Source organism: Psittacula echo (assembly GCF_963264785.1).
Source record: "Psittacula echo genome assembly, chromosome: 1".
Taxonomy (NCBI): Eukaryota; Metazoa; Chordata; class Aves; order Psittaciformes; family Psittacidae; genus Psittacula; species Psittacula echo.
Window position 1 is genome coordinate 131,966,229 of NC_137735.1, and position 26,324 is coordinate 131,992,552.

At 35.4% G+C, this 26,324-nt stretch overlaps 1 protein-coding gene across 1 annotated transcript in view; it reads left to right on the plus strand.

Annotated features, from left to right (window-relative positions):
- The window catches only part of SEMA3E (semaphorin 3E), a gene marked incomplete at its 3' end in the record, with an annotated part of 147,344 nt that overhangs the window by 93,846 nt on the left and 27,174 nt on the right, over window positions 1-26,324 (plus strand). Inside the window, exons 5-7 of the mRNA XM_080635472.1 lie at window positions 14,682-14,775; window positions 22,493-22,612; window positions 24,452-24,594. Of these exons, the coding sequence (XP_080491598.1) occupies window positions 14,682-14,775; window positions 22,493-22,612; window positions 24,452-24,594 (357 nt within the window). The remainder of the gene's footprint in view (window positions 1-14,681; window positions 14,776-22,492; window positions 22,613-24,451; window positions 24,595-26,324) is intronic.

Sequence of the window (26,324 nt, forward strand, 5' to 3'; positions counted from 1 at the left end):
ATATATTTGCTACACTAGTAAGTAGCTATATTAGTTTCCATTATCTGAAAAGCTGACTATCTGGATTAAAAAAGACAGGTGCCATGTGTATGATAGGTTAAAAATAACACATGGCATGTGACTGAGTAGGCAAATTGTAATCTTGTTTTCTTTGACTGATAAGAACATCCTGTAACTGCAGGAGTTAAAGGGACAAGATCCTTCCTCAGAAAACTGCAGTTCAGTCTCTCTTTGCTGATCTCTCTAGTCAGAGTATCCCAATTCAATGACTTCCAATTACTGTCTCCCATTTCTTCCACTTCATCTCTCTGGCTTCTCTCTCACTGTCTGACTGTCATAGAAGGCAGAGTAACAAACGAAACAGTCTTAAAAATGTAACAACACTATTCCATTTCTAAACAGAACTCAAACACCTTTATTTAAAAATTAGTAAACCTCAGACTTTTAATTTGAAGGGCAAATGCTGGTTTATAATATGCAGTTAAATGCAGTTCATAATATGTAGCTGGCTGAAAGTCAAATTTTTTAGATATTGTTGACATTTTTTATTAAATATATTAAATTTCAGTATAATTAAAATATATCTTTGATCAGCAAACTAATTTGCTTCTGAACAGAATGTCTTTAAGTAGCACCAGGTGTATTTAGAGCTTATATACATTTAAACAATGACACTTTAGGTATGTGTTGAGGTACATAGTGTAGGAGGCAAAAAGGGACTCCTTATAGCAGACTCCCATGTATGTAGATACATAGTTAATGCAGCATATGAAGGTAGATCCATTCTTCCATACGGAACTATGAATCAACAGTATCAGCACAGATGATATACTGTAGTCAGGGACCTTAACCATAAATTTCTCAATGCTTCCTGAGCTGATGGAAAAGTGAAGATGTAACCCTCTCTGTAAATACTACAGAGTTCTTAACTTACAAATTGTATATACATACAAATAGAGATATTGACATTTAGGAACATGACAGAATAGCAGGATTATATTTTTCTACAACCTTTTCTCTTCCAGCTTACAGAGCAGGCCAAAGAGAAACAATCTGTAGGAACAAAGCATCCACTTGAGACTCCTGATCTTGGTGCTCACTAGTCCTATGTTGCAGGAAAATTTATTTTGTTGTTGGCTTGCAACAAAAGTTGATGTAAGGTCATCTATTTCTGAATAGCCATTTGTTAAGAAACCAAAGCATGAACATTTTTCCTTTGAAAAGTGGGAGTATCCCAAAGCTATGACTTTGATCATATTGTGTGGCATATTGATACAGTATTCAGCATGTTTTTGTGAGTTGCAATACAGCTTATGAAAGAGAGCTACAGATTCATATATTCTTATCAAAACCAGGTTTGAGCTGTGCCTTGAAGAACGCTGAGCTCTTGTAACAAACAGCAAAGCCAAAAAGACATATTTGTGTCAAAAACTAGGCAGAATTTAATTGTCACATTGGTAGCTCATTAATCTTTGGAACTTACTGAAAAATGGAATCTATCTTTCTCAAAAAGAAAATCACAGTAAAAAAGTCCATTCCCCTAACCAGTCTCCTAGAAAATATTAATCTTATTATGTATTAACTGAAATGTGCCTTACAATCTTTCACAATCAAATCGTACTGTGATACATTCTATATGTTGAAATGGTTCTTTCATGCTTTTCATGTTTTATAGAAATTTAATGCTACTATATATTTTGTCTCAATATAAATAATTATATTTGAATATGTTGACAAATAAAGAAAGAAAAACCAAGAAGCAGTAAATATTGAATTTATTTAATTCTACTTCAAAATTGTTTTGTACTGCCAGAGTCTAGCTAAATATATTTTTCTAAATCAATTAATTTATAAATTCTATGATATACTATATGTCAATTTGAAAGATTAAATATATAATGTTTTACTGCAGTTGTTCTGTTGTAATACTGGTTTAATTGAATTGCTTTGGAGTTCCAGGCCGTTCACTTTTGTACAGCTGTTGCCAGATATTACAATTCTAAAAATATGCAAGTATAATCACTGACAGCAACATGCAATTTTTTATCTTTTTCTCCCTTTCTAATTACTTTGACTCTGATGAATGTTGCTTCCACAAGTTTAAACATTTCAGCAAATAACCCCATGTTTTTTCTGTCATTTAGAAATAAATTACAAATTGGGAAAATAAGAGTGCTGATTTTGCAAAAAGAACAACTATTGGTGTTTGTAAAAGAATATATTTCAAAATCCTGCCCAAAAAACCTCAATTGCTAGCCAGTAAGTGAGTTCATTAGCACTGACTTCATGAAATGCTTTCAAATGTCAAAAATTCATTCAGGTCAGAAAAAGTTAGGTTCCTCCAATTTCTATTTGTCTATCATTCAGAAAAGAAAGAAGGTTCATGTCATTCTGTCGTGGTTTAAGCCCAGGCCGTAAATCAGAACCACGCAGTCTACTTCCCCCCCACCTTTCTTCCCTCCGCTCCTGGAGGGACGGGGAGGAGAATCGAAAGAATGCAACTCCCATGGGTTGAGATAAGAACAGTTTAATAACTAAGGTATAACACAAACCACTACTGCTACCACCTATAATAATGATAAAGGAAATAACAAGGGAAGAGAATACAACCGCTCACCGACCAGTACCTCAACCTCACCCTGCAGTGATCCAGCCCTTCGGCCACTCTCAATTCTACGTCCTGGGCATGACGTACTGTGGTATGGAATACCTCTTTGGCTAGTTTGGGTCAGGTGTCCTGTCTCTGCTTCATCCTGGCTTCTCCTCCTCCCTGGCAGAGCATGAGACTCACAAAGTCCTTGGTCAGGGTAAACATTCTGACCAGTAACTGAAAACATCAGCTTTATCAGTATTTTTCCCAGGCCGAAAGTCAAACCCACAGCGCTGCACCAGCTACTAAGAAGAAGAAAAAACTGACTGCAGCTGCTGAACCCAGGACACATTCAAATAAACATAATTTTTCAGAAGAAAGCAAGAGTCAGAGACCCTCCACTCCAAATTTCCCATGATGAATTGAATATGAATCCTTCCTATGTATTCTGTGAGAAAAATCCGAGAAAAGTTTTCAAGCCAGATATAGAAGATGAAGAAAAATGCAGAAAAAAATTTACTCTGCTCCCATTCTTACCAAATTGACATTTGTCCTTCCTGTTAGCCTTGATGCCAACAAAAGGCAGGGTGCTGGGAAGCATCTGGATCTGGTCTTTTCCACTTGCCTGTATATAAACCCAGTTCTGGCAGTAGAAGACGAGTACTTGAATAAGTGCATACTACCTCAGTCTGTTTCTCCACATGTATCTGCTAGTACTCCACTACTTTTCTGTAGATCAAAATATGCTATGTGAATTATGGTGAACCTTAAATAAATTGGATGAGCTATCTGCAGTCAGGCAATGATTTTATCTCAATGAGTTTTCTATTCAGCAGAGCAACAGGTTTTAGGGGTACTCAAAGGACATTCCAATAATCCAAACTGCACTCCAACGGATAATGGCTTTAAACTGAAAGAGAGTAGATTTAGATTAGATATTAGGAAGAAATTTTTTACTGTGGGAGTGGTCAGACACAAGAACAGGTTGCCCAGAAAAGCTGTGGGTGCCCCATCCCTAGAAGTGTTCAAGGCCAGCTTGGATGGGGCTTTGAGCAACCTGGTCTAGTGGAAGGTGTTCCTGTCCATGGCAGGGGGCTTGGAACAAGATGATCTTTATGGTCCCTACTAACTTAAGCCATTCTATGATTCTGTGATTCTATGATTAACTAACTCACAAAATGCCTTTAACAAGTGCACGTGGGAGTCCCACCACGGCTGAAGAGATTACCAACCGTCACTCCAGGAGTGCCAAGACCACCACTAAACCGTATCACTGAGGGTCTCATCTACATGGTTTTTGAGCACTTCCAGGGATGGTGATTTCATCACTGCCCTGGGCAGCTTGTTCCAATGCCTGAGCACCCTCTCTGTGAAGAAATTGTTCCAAATATCCAGTCTAAACCTCCCCTGGCACAGCTTGAGTCTGTTACTTCTTGTTCTATCACTTGTTTCTTGGGAGAAGAGACCAACCCCCACCTCACTACAACCTCCTTTCCAGGTATCTGTAGACAACAATAAAGTCCCCCTTGAGCCTTCTCTTCTCTAGACTAAACAAGCTCAGTTCCCTGAGCTATTCCTCAAAAGACTTATTCTCCAGACCCTTCATCAGCTTTGGTGTCTTTTTCTGGATCCACTCCAGCACCTCAATTCACTTCCCTACACCAAACAAATTAGTCAATATGACTTCCTCAGCCCTTGCTTTAACAGACTGAAGTTGAACTGACATGGAAGTTATGAGAGAATGTTCCAGTCATATCTCAGTTTAAATTTTACATGACACAATTCTTCTACTCTTGACTAGTATTTGGTAATGTCATCATTCTTTCAGCTTTTTGTTAAAAAACAAAATTGTATGCATATATAAATCCATTATTTTAGGATATTGTTTCTGACGTATTTTTGTAATCAAAATAAACAATGACCTGCCCAGTTACTCACTCTCTAAGTATTTTTCCTATTACTTCATCTCCACTCTCAGTCTGCAGAGGATTAAAGAGGAGGAACATCTGGTTTCACTGACCAAACTGAAGTGGGTGTTGGTCACTCCTTCATTAGATAGAATGTGTGACAAATTCTTGCCTCGAAAATATTTGCTCAGAGACACATTGTCCCTCTGTATGAACAAAAAACACCAGTTAGAATATCATCTGCTAAATCTTTCCAGGTTTTTCAAATCACTCTATTTATGGGATTGAATGTCCAATCCTAAATACTATGAAATTGCTTATTTATTGTAGTCTTCTGCATCTATACTTCATGTGAAACTAGTCATTGAGATGAGTGATGTGTGATGGGTGATGTGATGATCAATGTCAAGTGCTCATATATATATGAAGTGCTGCCAAATAAGCAACATAGTGTCATAGAATATTTTACCAGGGGGTCCATTATATCATCTAGTCTGAATACCTACATCACAGGCTGTCAAATTCCATCAAAACATCCAAAAGCACAAATTTTGGTTAGATTCGAGTATTTCAGGATTTGGGAGTTAAATATGCAAATATTTCAAGAGAGATTAAAATGGTACCTAAGCTCATAGTATACATTAATTAAGTGAAGATTAACCCTGTGCTCACTGCATACAACAAAGATGCTGTGCTGCAGAAAGGAAAAGAAAAAGAAAAGGTCAAACATCTTCTTGTGAAACAGGGTGAAAAAGTTACTTCTGAACCAATGCATATGCTTATGTGAGAAATTAAAGTTCATCAGTGTTGGCTATAATAATTACCTTAGTGAAAAGCTCTTTACACAGAGCTAAGTAAGGATAATTCTGTTCTTCCCGTGCTTTGCTAGGGAAGGAATAATGTGAATTGCACAAACAGAAACAAAGGCTAGAAGGAACCATCAGAACATTTTATGTGGTCACCCACACACTGCATGGATAATTTCTCCCAGGTAAAGACTTCAAAATTTTTCAGGAATATGTCAAAGAATCCAGATAACAGTAACACTATTATTTCTCTGGTAAGCTGTTCTAATACTTAATAATGTTTAATGTTACAAAAAAAAAAAAAAAAAGCCACTCATTTAAGGTGAAATTTATCTAACTTAAAATTCCTGTCATTTAACCTTGATATGCTTTCATTAGCAAGGTTGAAAAGTCTCCCCTTATCTTTGCCACATCTTTCCCACATGTAAGCACCTATGCAAAGATCAAGCCACCTCTTCACTTTTTTTGATAAACTGAATAAATATAGCTCCTTAAACCTCGTATCACAAAGATTCCTCAGCCATATTTGTGTCCTTCCTGTGAACTTGCTGCACTACTTTCACATGTTCTGGAATGCGGACACTAGAACATCGTATTTGATGGTGTGTATACAAGCAAGATCACTTCCCTAACTCTGTTTGAGATTCCTCTTTTCATAGACTCAAGTGCTGAGCTCTTGGCACGGCATCAAAATGAGAAATATCTTTTTAACATTTCACATTTGACCCAAAGTTCTTCTCAGGGGCACAAAATTATCCCAGTTTAGGTACTTATTTGAGGCACCTAATTAGCAGTCTCATATGGCAAGGTCAATGAAGAGATTTCTAGAGATGCCTGTCACTGTCAGCTGTAACAAGACACTGGGGATGTCCAAGAGCCTAAATGAGGCACCTCAGTCTAATATATGAAAGTAGTCTGAACAAGGATCTGAACTTTTCACCCTCTAGGACATTCTGATGCTCTTCAGATACAAATTGAATTCCCTATTCCAAGATATACTTTGGACACGGTTGTATTAAAATCAACTTTGTTAGATTCTGAACTTTAAATCAATATTCAGAGCATTCCATAAGCCAGAGCTCTCATTAACATTTTCATTATTTATGTTTCCTCAGCCTTTTTGTAAACTTCACTAGGAAGAAATCATATGATTTTTAAATCACTACTAAATGAAAAAAAAATCATCTTTCCATCAAAAAACAAAATGTAGGGAAACCTTCTGTAAAGTAGGATTCACCAATGCATACCTTATAACAACTATACTATGATCAGTCAGTAATTTATATGATATAATTCTACAATGCTGATTTTTTTCATCAAATAGCTATGTACTAAGTCAAATGCCCTGGAGAAAGCCAAATATTCTGTATCGGCACAGTTGTCCTTATCAGTCATTCTTACACATTTCCACAGACAACAGGTTTGTTTGACAGTACTCTCCATCCATAAAATGAGGTGAGTGACATTCATTACTTTTGAATACTGTCTAAATATGTCCATACATGAAGTTTAAGTTAAATTTGGCAGATTGGTAGAAAATGTGAACTGATCAGCTGTATGAAATGAATTTACCATCATATTAGACCTTCCCTTTGCAAGATTAAACACAGATGTTTAGGAGAGAATGAATCAATACAGAGAAATAATACTAGTACCCCAAGGAAAAAGAAATACCCCACCTGTGTGGTAATTTGATGGGTGTAGGTAAAATATTTCAGCTCTCATCATAATAACTTTTAGATTCTGTCACCCTTATTTATGAGAGAAAGCATTGTTCTAAGTGAGGGCAGCTGCTGCAGTCAATGGCGCTCTTTAAGCAGTGGAGGTACTGTTCAAAAGGTGTTACTCATCATAATTTAAAGCAGCAAAAACTGAACAATGACAGGATTTATAAAATACACCTTTGGTATTGTATAATTCCTCTACAATTTATGACTGTAATTATTCTTATTTGACTGAGATCTACCCAGGAAAATTACTCCAGATTGAAAAGTGGACTAAAAGGAAGTACTAGTTGCAGTTCTATGATTCTGTGATTCATATGTACCGTCAAGAGGCAGTGGATCCACTCCTCTGCCCTTTCTTCCATAATGGCCCACTTTGGCATAGCCTGTCAAAGCTCTGCAAAAGGACTGTTGACTTTCTAAGGCTCCAGGCTACAGAGATTGACAGAATTTCCCCAGGGTATCTGCTTTCTTTCTGAAATCCATTCTCAGCTGAATGTTGCTGTTGTCCTCTCCATACCTAATACATCTGTTAATCCATCCATCACCAAAGCCTAGGTTCAAACCATAAAGTTATATCCTTTTTTTTAATTTTACTTTTATTTTGTTCACAACCTTAGTCCCCAGCTGTTACAATAGCAATCATTAGATGAAAGGACTTTTATTTGGTATTTGCTCTAATATGACCTTCACAATCTCAACACAAGTTAAGCCTGTCAATATCACGGAAAAATGAAAGTCTTGGCTAGGGAGGCTCTGTTTAAAGACTGTGCAATTCCCCACAGAAATTCCTTCACTTTTGTATAGCAATTTTGTGCTTTCTTTAATTCCACTTTCATTTGGTCATTAGACCACGTATTTCCATATACAACTATTCAAAAAATTTAATTCTAGAGATCTTGTATGTGGTTCCTGGAACTTTCATGCCTACTACCATTGCAGTGTAGTATAATCATAGTATATTTTCTTAATGGTCCTATTCTATGCCGTAGGACATTAATGAGTTTATGTGTCCAGTTTATGATCGTGCAAAAGTGTGTCTTCTAAAATTCTGAGCAGTTCAATCCCTTCTGCTTAAACATTCTGAACTGCTAAAGATAAATGCCTGTGATTTCTATATGTGGGGTGATTGGTTTTGACTTTTTGATTTTTGTTTTTCCCTGTTGCCAGAGAATTTCACATGCATTAAATCACAGAAATGTATTATTTCTGTCACTTGAGGCCAGATGTTTTGACACAAGTCACAAATTGCTAATCCTTTTGCAAATGCAGACAGCAGTCTGGTATAACTCCAGATTTTAAACATGATTTCAGATTAGACCCCAATGTGTCTTAATCATTTAACTGTGGAATAAAATGCATAGACCTAAAAAATACATTTGAATTTTTAGGGAGGATTTAATGTCTACAATATTTTATGCACTATCATCCCATAAGACGATTGATCTTTTCAGTGTGTCACTGGATAGTAAAGAGGATTGAAAACAGATCCTCAGAAGAAATACTGCCTCCTAAATAATCTTAATTATGTCAAATAGCAGAGATCTATTTCAACCAGTTCTTTAAGGACTCTATTCTTAATATTTGAAAATAAAGTTGAGTGAGCATAGAAGGTGTAATTTTAAAAGTTTATAAACCTCTGACAACAAGCAGAACAATGTTTTGCCAGTGCATAGATCCTTTTGAAATTTGGATTTCTATAAGAAAATGTAACATCATGAAAGGAAAGATCCTTGTGTTACCCGTATATCTGCATGCCTGTGTTATGTTGACTTAAATAGGCCAGTAAGTTACAATAGGAACTTATTATAATTAATTGAAGTCTAGGTTTATGTATATAAGCTCCGTGATATTAATTTTCTACAGGTTTTAGATTTTTAATTTCTAGAACGTGTTAGCTGGATTTATATCTGTTAGGCATCTACCTGCTAATACATATTTTTCTGAGCACCGATATTTAGTTTGCTTAAATACAAAACACTATATGATACGAGATGTCTTTTCAGGCCTGACCCAGTATGTTATTTTCTGCTGTTATGCAAAACCAAAATATTTTACTGCATATTTCTTTTACCATGTGCTTTCTTAATGAGGCAAGGGTACAGATTAAGACAGGTCATGAAGTTGAGAGTTTGTTCTGGAGACTTATATTTTAATTCTATTTTCTGTTGATTTACGGACGTGTTCTGTGATTTTTCAGACTTTTTTTTTTTTTTTAATGGAGAAGCCAAGGTTCATCTTTCCTAAAAGAAGCCTGTGCATAGTGTAATTAGTGTGTCTTTCCACATCAAAAATAAAAATGTAAGGGTAAGTGAGTATACAAAAAAGAAAAGAAAGAAAAAAAATGTTATGAGAATATACAGAGCAAGAGAATATTTGCAAAAATGTTTCAGGTGAATTTATACTAAAAAAATGTGGTGCAAAAGAGAATGGAAATTAAGATGAGGTATATTCTATCCATTGCACTTCACTTTCTATTGTGGTCGGAAAATTTCTCTGGATTCACTTAGTATTCAATTTCTTACATGAGAAAAAACATCCAGTTACACCAGTGAAATGCCCTACAATCTTATATTTCATTAATTTCTAAATAAGTTCTTTAGCTCCTTGTGTTAGTTTGTATAAGTGCACATAGGTACATGTGGATGTACAAAATGCAACACTATAAAGGTGCTATGTTAAGATTGTGCCAGACTTAAAAATTATTTGAATAAATGGAAAGTACATATGGGCAACAAATGTTTTCTTTGTTTAGAAAGAGCACACCTGCTATGTTAAGTATTTTAAAATTTTATTTTCTACAGAATAAAGTCTGTCACTATCTTGGAGATTTCATCAGTTATGTTCATTTTCATGGCAGTAAAGACTGTTGATAAAGCTACAACTCTATACCACTATGTACTGAACTTGGTGAAGGTTTTAAATCACAGTTTTCCCTATGTGTTACTCTATTGTGGGACCAGGGCCTCAGCGCCATTCTCATAAAAAAGAAGGGCAAAATTTCAATAGACATCAGTGGAAGGGGCTATAAGAGGATGCAATCCTGCAAGTGAAAATTAACCTTACAGCTTTTATACGGAAGTTGAAAGAAAGCTTCAGAATACGCTGACTTCAGTGCAAAGACGTGAACATCCCCTTGGAAGCCATCTCCCTCCCAAACCCTCCCCATTTGCAGTTGTTGCTTTTGCTCTGGGCTTCAGTCTTCCAATTCTGATGACCTTTGCTGAAAGCTCACGTTACCAGATCAATCAGTCAGCCAATCCATTGAGACGTCCTTTGTAGAGCCAATGTGTCCCAGTGCGTCCCATCCCTTCCAAACAGCTTTCTTCCTCAGATAGAGCACTATGATCAAATATGGTGAATATTTGAAGTTTACACTTCCTTTTTGATGCTTTAGGAATTACTTAAAAAGAGAAAAAGAGTGCATCATGACACTAGCACCACATGGCTTTTTTTAGGTTTTTAAAAGAATGTTTCCCATAGTTTCACACAAACAACCATCTCTATTTTATGCTTTCCTGTTGGATGAACTTTGCATATGAACCTTCTTGTTCATAGTTCTCTTTTTAAAAGTCTCAAATGTATAACACTTAGTAAATTAAATGCATCAAACAGCTCTTGCATGTAATGTCATTATTACTGTAAGGTTGAATAAATATGAGATCCTCACACTAAGAATTAATTTTGTCCAGTGAGTTCCAGTAATGGTGAGTAGGATAGCCAGTGTTAACAACTACATTCACAGAAATCTGCACAGTGTCTCCCCCAAATACGATTTACTATTGCATAATATAAGTAACATGAAAATCTCAAAAAAACCAAAATCAAACACACCCCAAAAATAACAGTAATAAAAAAAAAACCCACAGACCAAAAAAAATCAAAAAAACAACAACCAACCAAACCAACAAAAATCAGTGTCAACCACAAAAAGGCCAAGATGTCTCGCAAAGCAGATCTTGGTTATAGTGCAGGAGCATATGCATACATAGCTAAGTATATAACCGAAAGTTCTGAAATGGTTTAAATTTCCTTTTAAAAAATGCCAGTATAATATGGTTTACTTTTTTGTTACCTGGAAAATAATAAAAATGCAAAGTGAAAAATGCCCTGACAAAAAATTTTAATGTTTTCTTCTCATAAAAATAATATCATAAGAAAACCCAGACAAAGCCTCTATATTCTTAAGTCCCTGGTTTAGTGAAAAGATACAGCCATTTTATAACATTAAGAATAGACTTAGGTACTTTGCTGAATAGCAGTGAAAGTAAGCATATGTTTTAAATTAATCACATGCTTAAATGCTGTCTTGAACCAGAGCAAAGCAGCACTTGCCATTAGAGAAAGATATTTTCTGCAACAAAGTTAAATGCAGTCTTTAAATTTTAATGTCTCTGTTTGACCTTTTCTTTCATTATTATTTAGAGCCTTCTTTATTCTTCATTGTCTAAAATTATCCATTCATATCAAGTTAATGGCAAAATGCTTGATGCCTTGGAAATATTTTCTGTTTCTTTTTAAACAACATTATTATTTTAATAATGGTTGAAAATGCATTATGATTCCTGAGTCATAGGTATCATAAATCAAACCTATTTCTTTTCCCAAATTATATGTGGAAATCTGTAATTCCACTTCCAGTCCTCCATATGTATTTTTGCATAATTTTTACCAGTGAAATAAATTGCAATGTTGAATTGCTGTGCTGGGTAACCAGTGAAGAAACTGTCAAGTTTTCTTCTGACATTTCTGAAGAGATTCCAATGTCACAGAGAGCAAGGAGGGTTAGAATTACGGTATTAGCTTTCAAAGCTGATTATTAATGTGTAACGCTTATTTCATTTAAACTGGTATCCCATGGAAGCTGACACACCTAACACGTGATCTGCCACAGTGACTGGAGGAAATTATTGCAACCATGGAATATTTGGTATCTGTCCCAAAAGGTGAAGGTGGAAAAATCTCTCTTGGAGGAGCCATTGCTTATATTTTTAGTGACTTTTCAGACAGTGAGATACATCTGCAAGCATTTATGAGATACACATCCTGCTTTATATCAAAACTGGTGAGTTTATATTATAACCAGTATTTATATACTGGTTTTATATTAAAACTTCCCCAAGTTGTACTGAGATCCAAATTTTTCTCTACCATCAGTGTTAGCATTAAGCAACAAACTTTATTCAAAATTCCAGCTGTTAAAACGGAGAAAATGAAAGGGATGCTATGCATAATGCTTAATATTTGCATTCCATGGTCATGTAGTTCGCTGTTTTAAATGCATTCATAGCATTAATATTAAAAGAGGTGGGTTTATATTTACCTTTAATTTCATTGTGACTCTTAGAGGAATAGTTAACTACATGAGTAACTTTTTCATTGTAATACTATAATTTGCTGTACAGTGACACAAAATATTTCCACATTATCTGGAAGACTTCCATGCTGGCCAAGTGTTCCCGGTCTGAGTATCGCAGCATTTTACTCAGGGAAGACATGAATGTGTAGTGTCGATTATGGCCATGATAGGATCATGTCTTGTCCAGTGACAAAACAGAAAAACAGTTTCTATTCCCTCTGTAGGATGAAATATGAGCCATACACTATAAACCATGAAATATGGATAATATAACTTATCCAAGTATTGTTTCAAAATAGTTTTGTTTTCACAGCTGATCACTTTACATGAGCCTATTTTTTTATGAAATCAGTTTTAATATTTTTAATTTTCCTCTCACAGACAAGTCCATTTTTATTTTACTGTGAGGAAAAACAAACAGAAAACAGTAAGACTAGAAAAAACTATTACATTTTAAGTCTCAGTTTATTTCTCCACTTACTTCTACATCTTTCTTTGTATTATTTTATTTCCTATTTATTGAACATTCATTGACAAATAGTTTGGTTGACATCCCAGATGAGAAACATTTTCATGAGTAACTTTATTTTTCATATCTGATTAGAGAATAAATAATACTAGTCAGATTGTTTATAGAAATATTTCCTTTACACCATATTTTATGACAATTATGGCCCCCTGGTACTTTTCCACAATTTCAGAAGGTTTTTCTTTCCTTTCCTTAGTTCACCTCATTCTTTTTTTTTTTTTTTTTTTCCTTGCTGTTGACCCAAAATATTATGGTATTTAGTTTTGAAAAATAGCTGGTATGTGATGTTTGAAAAGTATGGAATGGGGCTGAGATTTCCATACACAGAGAAATATTTCTTCATTGTTTGACATTTACTCAACAACAGAGGGGGAATAGCTACTTCTGGCATGCAGCTGAAGCTGATATAGCAGAAAATAATATTCCTGTACCACCAGTATCTACCCCAGATGATTATTTTCTGCTGTATCAGCTGTAACATCAGGAATTAATGTGCCAGGGTTAAGCCAACACAGGAGCTTTTGGGGAGGTGAGATTCTGTCTCATTTCCCCAGGAATTTCAGGACCATTACTTAAATTTTGTATGGTTTTTGCCTGCTAATTTTGTTTTAGGGTGGCTTTTTCACTTCAGGTAGACATGAATTGCATGTCTTATTTTTCCAGAGCTGCATTTTGAGTTATATCCCATTTTGATAGCAATTCTTTGACTAATGGGAATCCTAATTTTTGACCAGAAGTTACAGCAAAATGGCATGCATGATTTAGGTGGATTTGGGGTCCTGTCACATATAATTTTATGCTTCACAAAACATTTACCTTATTACATTAGCAACGTGAACTTGAGATGAGTTTACTGAACAGGTTGCATTTATCCAATATGCTGATATAATCTACATTTCAATAGAATTTTGGGTAAAATTGTTACACAGAACTAAATCTACTAAACTATCAAAATGTTTACTAGCCACACACTTGATGGCTGGTAGCATATTTTTATGAGCTTTCACAGATTTCTCTCTATTTGCCCTTTTATTCTCCCCCATATCTGTGTTTTGTAGTATGCCTTTTTGTCAATGTATGAATTACAAACATAAATCTTGCTTTCACTTGATATTTTATCAGGCAATTAATTGGTTCTTTTGAGAAAGCTGGGACAATTGTATCATTGCAAGTGAAAATTTACACAGTAAATTATTTCTCAGCTTTTAAATCCTTGTGCAGACAAATTAAACTAAGTTGCCAGTACTTTTTTTATAGTTATATTCTGATAAATCCATTGCAGAAATGACATCTGTTCTACAAACCGTAATTGTGAATTCATTCCTAAACATACTTTTATGAAGAAGATACATAAACATCTCAACATTATCAAGGAAACATAACACAGCATAATATATTTAACAACTTCTGGCAAAAATGTTTAAAGAAGTAAAACACATTCCATGGCTAGATATCTATTTAATGTTTAGAGAGTTTGGAGAAAAGATAGAAGAATCTTCACTCCCTACTCCCACAGAAATTAAATAAGTGCAATTTTAGTGTGTATATTACTGATTCTTTTTGGGTTAGTGCACACACAAAGGTGATTTGTAGAAACTCAGAGAATTTTTACTAAGCATACCAGTAAGCAACCATAATTGTGTTTCCTCCCTAATGAAGTCAGTCCATTACAAAGGTATAACAAAGTTAAATCTCATCTCTAAGAACTTTTTTTTCTTTGCCTGGAGGGTTTATGCTGGTTTCTGTGATTCTTTTTTTTTTTTAAGGGTCATCTGTTTCAACTGGAATCGCACAAATTTGAGAGAGGACGAGGCAGGTGCCCTTTTGACCCCAGTTCTTCCTTCACCTCCATCTTAATTGGTAATGATCTTTATGTCACAAGCTTCACAGTCCTGTCAATATGTCATTCTGAGTCTTTGTCTCCAGCACACCAAAGTGTTGTCAGTCTTCTATTGCAGCCTTCCACATGTCAGACCTAATCCTCATGGTGCTGTCCACATTAATATTACATCCCAGGCAGCATTAACTGCAGCAAGGGCATCTCACTAAAGTGAGTAGATGTTATACGACGCGTGCCATCCAGAAGAAGCAATTGATTGTTGTGTGATTTTAGAAATAATAATTTCCTGGTTTTCTTCAAAGCAAAGCAATATGTCTACATTAATCTTTTCCACCATTGAGACAAACACACAAAATTATTATTTATCCACTGAGATATAATCTGAGTAACAAACATCTTGTAAAAATGTGAATTTAACTGTTGTTGGTTTGGTGGGGTTTTTCATCAAGCATTTATTGTTCATATAAATTACAGCTTTTGAGGTCAAAATAGATTTTTTTCAATGCTGCCTTCTAATAAAACAATCCAAAACTGGCAATGATTTTCTAGAAGAGTTGATCTTATACTCAACAGTTATAAAAATAAATTTCAAACTCCTGCAGTGCCAGAAAGGCATGCTAAGATAGTGCTCCTCTATGCCTTGCTGGTTAGCATATCAGTGTAGGTCTGGGACCTTTCAAGTTGTAGTATAGCAAACCATATGTTTTTTCCTTCATAATGTTTTCATGAAAACATTTTGGGATATCAAGCAAACAGAGTCTTGGCAATATTATAGGACATTGACTAAAAATAGACTGGAATAGCAGGTAAAGGGTAAAAGCTAGATGCACTTAGGGAACAATTTCTGGTTTTAGAAAACTGAGCATTCAAAAGGTATAGCTGTTAAAAGAAAGAGTAGAAAACGAGAGGCAAAAGTTCATACAAACATTCAACTTTTCAAGGATAAAAAAATGTTAAAAGGATTTTAGGGCCTTTTTATATTTACATTTGATTTTATATTTTAAAATTGGACAGCTAAAATCTCTGGTTAATAATTATAATGGTATAGCTCACCCACAGTTTTGAGGAGGTATTGATCATGAGTGACAGATGTATTTTTACATGCTAGGTTTATTTGTTCCTTTACATGAACAAATTACTTACAAGAAAGATCTTCACGAGTAAAGTCAAATCTTTCAAATTGCAAAAATTAATCAAACCATTATTCACTTCCATTAAAAAAAAATGCAGCTCAAATTCATAAGAGTTAGTGGGTTAAGAAGTCATGAAAGAATCTAATAAAAAAAGATGCATTTTGACTGGCATTCCAAAATATGTGAAGCACAGCTTGTTACGCTTTCTTTCCACCCTGATTTCTAAATTGTTTCTACAGCTTTTAACAGATTCCAGTTTTAGCCTGGGAACAAAATCTCACCCCATGGAATTTATTATAGGCCTGAAACCTCATGGTCTAATCTTGAAGTCCTTCTCAACCTTTCCTCATATAGAACTAAGTAAATAAATTAACCTGATCATGTTCCTACTGTGACATCAATGTGAATTTTATTTGTTTAAATGGAAGCCAGATTGTTCCACTGAGCACTTCAAGATTAATGGTTAGTCCTTGTGCTTCTGGCTTATACATTTGTTCACCTGTATTGTGGGAGGTCCTATAGATCCTCAGAATTTTATCTGAAAGGGAAATCCATTAAATAAGACCTTCCCCGACAAATGCTGATCAGAATCTTGGGCATCCACTGAAAAAAGACTTAAAAAATCAACCCCAAAAACCTAAAAATTTTGTAATGCAGCAAGATTAACAAGAAAAAATAATACCTTTTTTTGTCAAATCATTGATACAACATAAAAAAGAGAAAAAAATGTACCCCTTCATCAAAACTAATATGACCTGAAAGACCTCCATTGGGAATTCTGTAATTTCAAGTGGTCACAGAATTGTATTTTAAAAGCATAACAAAATTCTTCAAGCAGTTTATTATTTTATTAATGCTTTCATATTTTTTTATACTACTGGAATTGAACACTTGCAACACTTGGTAGAATATCCTAAAAAAGTTTGTATTTCCATGTATTTTAAAATCTGCAAACTTCTACTAACTAGAGCTTGAAGAATAAACAGAATTAATACTACTTCTTAGGCTCCGGAAGCTATATCCTTTATGTCTGTAGGCATCCATTTGAAAAGAGTAGAAGACATGGATGAAAATACGGTGAATATTAAGGAATCTTTTAATTAACATTTGAAAATGAGACTGAAACTTCTAATGCCAAGTTCCCTCTGAAGGAAGGGATGGTCATTTATTCAGCTGAGCCCTGATTCTAGCTCATGGTGGCCACGACCCTATGACAGGAGATAACAACTACACAAGATACCCTCAAGGACTGGTTTTCCAGTCTTTCCTACAGTTCTTGGGTGTCCCATTCTTCCTCATGCACTCCAATTTTCTTAGAAAATGAAATCTCTTTAAGGAGCAGGCCCTTAAAAGCTGCACCTTGGAGCTGCCTCCACCCCCCCGTGTAGGTTCAGCCAACGTGTATGTCCTTGACAAAGTTTTATGCAGAGCTGTTAGTAAAGGCTTTCATATCTGAGAGTCCTCCTCTTCCTAGCTAAACAATTCTAAACCTGCTTTCACCTCTGCAACTCCAATTAACACAGCAGCCTACACCAATGTGGCTATTGACCAACAGTAAATATTAGACCAACAAGGAAATTTGACATACCTCTGATAAAATTTTAAAAGCTTTTAAAATCTTGATCTTCAAAAAACATTTACCCTATCACTAATTAGAACCAGATTTAGCAAGATTAATTTAGGAAGAAAGAGAATTCCTTGTTCTGTATCTCTTCATGTATTTCAACACATCAGTTAAATACCCACTTCAAGAAAACAATAGTTCGTGACTTGGCTTTAAAATCAAATATCCATGCTGTCATAAGTTTTATTACAGGTTATCTGACCCAGTGGTAAAGTAGCTTGTGATGAATTCCTCAGTTTATGAACAATTAACTTCTAGCAATTTATTGTCAGCATCAGGAAACAGAATAGATGTTGGATGGCAGACAGGCTGAATAAAACGTATGTGTTTAAGACGCATATAAAAGACGTATATAAAATAAGATGCATATAAAACTTTTGGACTTCGATTTCTAATGAACTTTCCCATCTGCTTTCAATAGCAAAAACTACTTTTGATATCAGATCACGCACACTGATTAATTTAGACCACACTAGCTCTTGAAAACTGAGAAATTACTTTATGTCTAGGTTTTGTTACCTGCAATATATCATGAGCAAGTGGCGAAAAATCTAAACTACAATTGAATATGATTTTCTATCCAGGGAATCCACTCCAATAATATTTTCTGGGTTTACAGTTTTAAAACAGTTTCATGTATATGTGTTTGACTTTTTTTTTATTCTAGACAATAAACTAAAATAAACACATTTTCTCCTTAAACAGGAGAAAGAATACTTGACTGACAGACAGAAAGTACAAATATACAGAGGAAGTTTACCAGCTAACCAATAGCTAATTTCTTTTAATTAGGTTTTTTCTTACCATGAAAGGTGTCACTGTCATTCTGATTTTAGTTGTCAGTCACTAATAACTGGTTGACAGCCAAAGAAATGTATTAAAGGTGCTGCTTACATTCTACTCATTGCGCTTTTTATTCATAACATGAATTTTACGTTTTACACAAATAAGACTACTTATAAACAGTAGCTTATATTTTCATTATCTTCTAGTTTGAAGTAGGTACACAAAACTTGCCAATAACAAAGAAAACACACTTCTAAGGTGGAAGCAGCTTATTTTAAAAAATCCTATGTATATGTTATGTTTTTTAAATTCAATCATATGCTCCAATCTGGTTTTCTTTAAGGGTCTCATTTAGGGATTCTTGGGTTTAGAGGAAGTTTGTATTCAGTTTTTGTTAATATTTTTTCTCTGAGAATAGGGCAAAAAAAAAAAAAAAGGTCTCTTTTAAGTGGTCCCCATTGAATTTTGAAAGTATTTGTTTTCTTGAAAAGTATGATAGCTAGAAAGTGTGAATGCATCACTTGAGCCACAACGGGGTTTTGAGGTCCATGGGATTTTTTGTTTGTATAAATAAGGAGAGGAGAAAGTTTTTTATGCTTATTTCAGCAGGATCAACCAGGCTGTATTGAAACTTAAACTTTAGCAATTAATTTGTCAAACACGTGTGAAGCTGAGATTAGACTGGAAGAAGGTAGGAGTGAAGTTCTGTGGAATTGCTCAGTTGACTTTCATTGGAAGAAACTGGTTTATCAGTGTGACATGCAGTAGTCCCTGCAACCAAGGCAGGAGTGAGTTTATATGTAGTAATAGCTTTACAATGGAGGAGAGACGAGTAGAAATCTTAGCAGGATTTTTCAAACCTCAACCTCAGGCTGTCTTTAAAACTAAATTATTCAGCACCTGTAAAAACCTGCAGTGTTCAAAACTTGTAACGTGGATATAAGGATGTGCAGAAGTCAACTAAAGAGGGAAAGAAAAGATCCTTTTAATGTCAAAAGTGTAACAGATGTCAGAATTATGTTTAATGTTCTCATGCTGAGATCTTTGCCAGTCACACTCACCAGTATATTCTCATTGCTTTCCTTAGGTGAAGTGACCTGTCTGCTCACACCTGATACTTGTGTTCAGTTTAGTAACACTTCAGGATAAAAATCAGGTTTCATTTCTGTATCCGTACAATCTCTTTCATGGAACAATACCCATCCAAGACTGGAACTTCAGTTTTTCTACCCCTAAAATCTCACAGATAAAATCAGTCAGAACTTCCCCAGTATACGGTAAAATGTCATAGCAGCAGGTTAGCTACATGTACTAACATTTTATGCCTATGCCAAACAGAGGGAATAGGCTTCATATCCAAACTTCTGAACATCTGGAGTTATATCTGATAATCCTGATCATCAGCAATGTGTGAATATATGCATCGTCTGAATCATTTACCCTGCACTGATGTATTTTCCAAGATTTGTTAGGGTTTTGAAAAGAAATAAGCATCACATTTTGTATTACACATCACCATAAATAAAAACAAAACCAGTCAGTCCTAGATATTTTTCCAACGGAATTCTTAAAGCAGGATTTATGACTAATGTAACTCATTAATCAGGCTTGTGAAGATTGTTTGGAACATTATTCAGACACTGGAAAATCCCGTTGTTTAAACAAATTTGTGTTTAAAAATTAAAATCCTCTACTCGTTTTGAATAATCTGAACTTCTACTGATGCTTTAATTTATATTTCCTTTTAAAATCACTTGCCAATATTTTACACCAAATCATGACCATGTATTTTACGAGGCAATATCCAGTCTTTATATGGTGAAGTGTAAGGAAAAATGCTCTCAGCTCCAAATTAACAGAGGTTTCTGAACCAGCCCTAGCTGCCAAAATATAAATTTTTCAGAATAATTTTTAAGGCTTATGGTACCATTCAATTCATATATATCTCTTAAGAGAAACAGAATTCACACTTTGAGGAAAACCAGCAAGAAAACCCTTGCTTTTTGCTATAATCCTGTATAATCAAATTTCCTGCTATAATCCTGCCACCAGATGTTATTTGAATGCATCAGTGGTGTTTATTTTAATCAGCAGGTAGGACCATGTCACTGAAACTTCTGATCAGATTAGCCATGAACTAGAGATTATCTTCCTTTTCTTATGCAGTTTAATTCCTGCCGTGTTATTTTCTAACATAAGGATGCCACCTAGTGACAGTAACTGTTAGCTTCTGAAACTGGACCTAAAAACTATAGTCTAAATCCACAAGGACGTGAAATATATTATTCTTAATGCTTGGTCACTTAAGGGGAAATGCACTCATGCATAACTAAAAGGTAGATTTACTGCTGGCATTTCACTAAAATATATCCAATATCACAATTTTATATGGATCAGAGGATGAATTTTTGAACACATGTATGATTTATTTGCACTGCACTACATACAGATTTTCAACAGTTATTGGCAATCAGCATATTATTTCTAATACTTTCCTATGCTTGCTCCATTTGTGAATGCTATCTAAATCCTATGAAAATGGGACCCAATTTCTGTTCCTATAAATTTTTCAGGAAATATTCATCACTAATTGTGCAGGATGGATGACATCTCAGATACTATCCCTACTCTGTTGAATATTTTAATGGTATGAAAACAAGTTATTGTCAGATCAAAGTAAACCAAGCTCTTTTTCTCTGTCAACCAAACAACTAAGCTAGCAGGATGCATTCAAACTGTAGTTAAGTGGAACAGTTCCAGAAGGCTGAATGGAAAACCCCCTTGGTCTCATAAAACATGTGCTTGCTTATAGAAATCACTTCAAAAGTAGTAGGTTCTGCTTCTTATCTCTCCAGCTGGGGAGATAACTGCCTCCAGTATTTTCACTATGTGCTTCACTAATTAATCTTTTTTTCAGCCATGTTTTGCACAGAGCCAAATCTGATAACTGTGCTCAGGAAACTCCCCTGTTTGAGGTCCTCTCTGTGGATTCAGGTATAGTTTAGCCTTGAGCTGTATCCATGCAGTGTAGCCCAACTCAGTGGTTCAGTGAAGCCATGACTATTCTTTTCCTGAGCACTGCATCCTCTGAAACCTGCTGTTGCATTTTCATCCCATATTCTGGCTCATAAACCTAATATGTATCTCCCAGTTCTGGAACCAAGTGATTTGTTGACTCTCATTAGCAAGACCAGGACGCATTTGGAAATGCCCAGAAGTAAAGCACTGGTCATAGTCCTTGCACTGGTAAAAATTTAGGTAGGCGTCTCTGGGGCTAGGCACTAACTGAATGACAGTGAGATCTTTGAACTTAGATGCCTGATGTGGCAGAAATTAACATGGCAGATGTAGTTAGATGTTAATTTAATGGCTTTGTGCATTGTGTGTGAATCTATCTTGAAGTCATTAAGTCAATTCTGAAAATGAGGCTGAGCCCATAAATGAAAGTTAAAATTCTTGTCCTTATGCCGTTCCAACTGTATATGTTGTAGTGCTGGTAGGAGCAACGTCCATATGCTCTTCAGACCATACGTAACTTCCTGATTTGCCTTACTTGAATTTGAATAAATTCTAATGTGCCATGTTTATAATGCAGCTTCTGTCATAGGCAATGAAATGAATACATAGATGTCCTGGGTTCAGCAGTAGCAGTCAGTTTTTCTCCTTCTTAGTAGCTGGTGCAGCACTGTGTTTTTGACTTTTGGCCTGGGAAGAGCTGATAACAACTGATGTTTAGACTGACCAAGGACTTTGTGAGTCTCATGCTCTGCCAGGGAGGAGGAGGGGCCGGGAGGAAGCAGGGACAGGACGCCTGACCCAAACTAGCCAAAGAGGTATTCCATACCACAGCACGTCATGCCCGGGGATGTAACTGGGAGCTACCCGGAAGGGCACGTCCTCCTTTCAGTCGGGCTCTTTTCCGGCGAGCGGTATCATATTTTCTTCCCTTGTTATTTCTCTTATCATTATTATTATTGGTGGTAGCAGTAGTGATTTGTGTTATACCTGAGTTACTGGACTGTTCTTATCTCAACCCGTGGGAGTTACATTCTTTCGATTCTCCTCCCCATCCCTCTGGGGAGTGGGGGGGGGGGAAGTAGACTGCGTGGTTCTAATTTACAGCCGGGGCTTAAACCACGACAATAGAGCATTACTAAATTGTTTTGTTTTTGTTCTTTAATGTATGGTCTGCAGGTGGTGAACTTTTTACTGGTCTCTACAGTGACTACTGGGGAAGAGATGCTGCTCTATTTCGCACCATGAACCGCATGGCCCATCTCCGAACAGAACCTGACAGTGAGCGCCTGTTGAAAGGTATGGGAAGGAAGAACCAGAGGTGTTTCAGATGACTAAACAATTTCTGTTTAACCAGAAATTAAAAATATATTGTTCATGCATGCATACATCCATTTGGATATTAAGTTGTTTAAACTACTTTTTCATGAACCTCCTATCAGGATGATTATATTGAAATCTTTACCTTGATTACATTTTGGATTTAACAAATGGAACTTTTAAATTGCTAATTTTTTACTTTTAACATTGCTTTTAATTTACACTCTGAATGTTCTATGCTATTTTGTGATATGCCTGATATAAGAAAATATACTCTATTTAATTAATGGGAACTTCTCATTAGAACACACCATTCTTTTTTTTCTAGCTGAGATCATTTCATCTTTATGTTGCAATTAAACAACTCAATCTTTACCAAATTGTGTTGTAAAGAGATGTCATGTAGTAATGTAAAATAAAAAACATATGATGATCATGCCATTAAAAGAAGCAAAGTAAAACCAGGTAATCTTAGAGAAGAACATTTGAGTATTTCACAATAAAAATATTGAGAAAAATCATGAGCTGGGAAATTTGGAAATTGTTTCATACTCTTCAATATGAGATGTCACTGAATTTCAAAGTTTCTGTGAAACAGAGAATCAGAATCTTAATTTGTTTTTCTCCAAACATATTGCAATATTTCATCAAATTTCACAGCAGTTTTCTCCCAAATCAGAAGAGAGAAAATAGTTCTTCTGAACACTTCTTTCTACATGAATCTCACTTAAGACTTGACTTAAACATTTTTTAAAAGACAGCTTAAGTCCAATACTTAGATCCTTCCTGAAATGAGCATTCTAACTGGGTATATAAAAGACTGGGGTGACAACAATCAGGTGCATGTCCACAATACACAAATGAAGTTTCTCTTCTCTTCCATCTGGAAGTTTTCTTTATTTTAAAGAGAGAATTTTCTAAATTACTGTCTTAGACTTTTCATTTTTTCTATACCTGAAATTTTAGTTTGCAGAAAGGGAATATTTTTTAATGTATATTTAAAAAAATCAGAAAATTAGCAAGTGCTGTATCAGTGTCTTAAAATGAAACTACTATTTTCACACAGAACAGGAAGTTAGAAAATACTTACATCACCCACTGCTGCTTAAGATATCATACTATGTGTGACTGACATACTCATTTAAAGAACTTGTAAAATCTTAGTTATAACTCAGTGTGATGCAATCATTCACAGGTCTGTTTGGTGTGGAGTTAAAAGGTATACAGGCATGGACAGAAGTCTGAAGTTAAGTTTCAACTTCACAGCAAAAAGTCAAACCACGAAAAATATGGAAGGCCTTTATTTCGTGACAAAGATACACAATGTACCTTCTATCTTTGAAAATGGATGTTCATATATCATCTTTTAGCTGAACTACCAGAGCTTTTTTTTATCTAAAAAGGTTTTCATCTGAAGTTTAAATTCTTACACTAGGTCTCTATGGAATCAGAGATTGTTATGTGAATATAGTGACAGGTTTTAGCCTAAGCCAAATTAAAATATATAAACCCTGGAGAACTGGACTGGAAGAAGGTCTTTTTCTTACATGCATACAAAGGAATATTGATTTGCTGATTGGAGCAATGAGAAGTTTTACATTAATGTATTCCACATGGTCTATAGGTACTCACGCAGAAAATAATAGGTTTTTTTTCCCTATTTTTATCAGCCTATACCATTAGGTATCTCTCTGATTGACAGATCCCTGAATTTTTAATTTTAGTTTTTTCTTTGCTGTCTGCTGATTTTAAGAATTGAAATCTGTAAAAGAATATTTTAATAAACTTGGATTAAATTAATTTTGGTTTCTTTTAAAGAACCAAAATTTGTTGGCTCATACATGATTCCTGACAATGAAGACCATGATGACAACAAAGTGTATTTCTTCTTTACTGAAAAAGCATTAGAAGCTGAGACAAGCGCTCACGCCATATATACCAGAGTGGGACGTGTATGTGCGGTAAGGTCCTTCTTCTGATTCCCTGGCTAAATCAAAAATAAGCAAGCTTCTTTCTTTGGTCCTTCTTCCCCAGGCAAATATGGCATCTATTATGGCTGTGAGAGTAAGCTACAGGTTTGAATGAAAATACTACCTCTAAACAGCATTAGAAAATTCAAAAGCGATCTGAAATCTGGGCTTGAAATTGAATTTTGCTGAAAGAGGAGGACAAAGTTCCGAAAACTTGCCATTCAGTTCCATATCTCTCTGTGCTGATATGTGGTAGCAGCAATAGCAGTTGTTCACAGGACTCTCTTACCATCCATATTCTCAATTCAAATCAAAGGTCTGTTGCCCTTAGTATTGATTTAGGTCCAGAGCCTCTTGCAGCTCCCACAGCTGACATACACTGCCATCCCCTCACATTCCTGGTGACAGGATCAGGCCAGTCACCAGTCCCCTCTGACATTCGCTCTTGCCTTCCTATTCTGTCAGCGAAAGGCAGACTTAACTGACCTCCATTTGTGCAAGGTCAATGGCTGTCCCAGCACAAAGCTGAATAGGACAAGAGACAATGGGCACAGATTGAAACACATGAAATTCTGTATGAATGTAAGAAAACATGTTTTTACTGTGAGCCTGGTTGAACACTGTTGCAGGTTGCCCAGAGTCTCCATCCCTGGAGATATTTAAAACCTCACTGGACATGGCCCTGAGCAATTTGCTGCACAACTTGCTCAAAGCAACTTGGTTTGAGCAGGTCAATTGGACTAGATGATCTTCAAAAGTCATTGCCAAATTCAACTATTCTGTCATTCTGTAAATTAAAAAAAAAACTTTTTCTGATGTATGAATGATAGAAAGAGTGCAACATCAATCATCTATAGAGTGCTTTATAAATAGTAGCTAATTAATGTTTTAATTTCATGTCTTATTTATCCTCTTCTCAACATCAATTAGGGAAAATTGTGCAGATAGGAAACTAGAATAAAGGATTGACCTGTCCAGCAAATTAGGTTTCCCAGAAGAAGCAGAAAACTCATGAGGAAAGACTTTGATTCCTTCCACTGCCCTGCACGATTGCCCATTTCCAACTCAGACCACACTCTTAGTGTGCTGATCCCATCTCTTTTTGGCTTCCTAGGCCCGTGCACAGGAAGAACTCAGTTGCTGGAGAGGAGTACTTTTAACATATGATCTCCCAGAACAAGCTGCTCGTAATTAGTCCTCTCTGAACAACTAATGAAGTTTGGGTGCATTCTTTTCTTTTTTTACTGAACTATAGTAAGGCTGATGAGAAGAGCTCTCCCATTCCCACTGGGACTACTTCTGCTTGATTAAAAGAAGGAATGAGTTTATTTCTTAGCATCTGATTTTGTTTCTAAAAAAATTGCATTCCCCTCCTAACAGTAGGGGATTCATTACTTAAACTACTGGGTAAAGTGCAAGATTCAAGTTAAAAATCTTCTGTCACCTCAATGTATGATATACGTCACATATGCTCACAAGCATATTACCCATTAAAATTTCTCAAGGAGTGCTCATGTGTAACTTAAAACATCTGACATATACAAAGTACCAAATTTCAGCCTAAGACATTAATGTCCACAAAGCCAGTTGGCTTTCAGAATTCAAGTCTGCATTAAGATCTGAAGAAGAATTCTTTGGTCTATGTTTGGGTAGATGTCTGAATAGATTGTTTTAATAGTTCCCTCTAGTCTGAAATATATACACCTGAATGTTTTATCTTT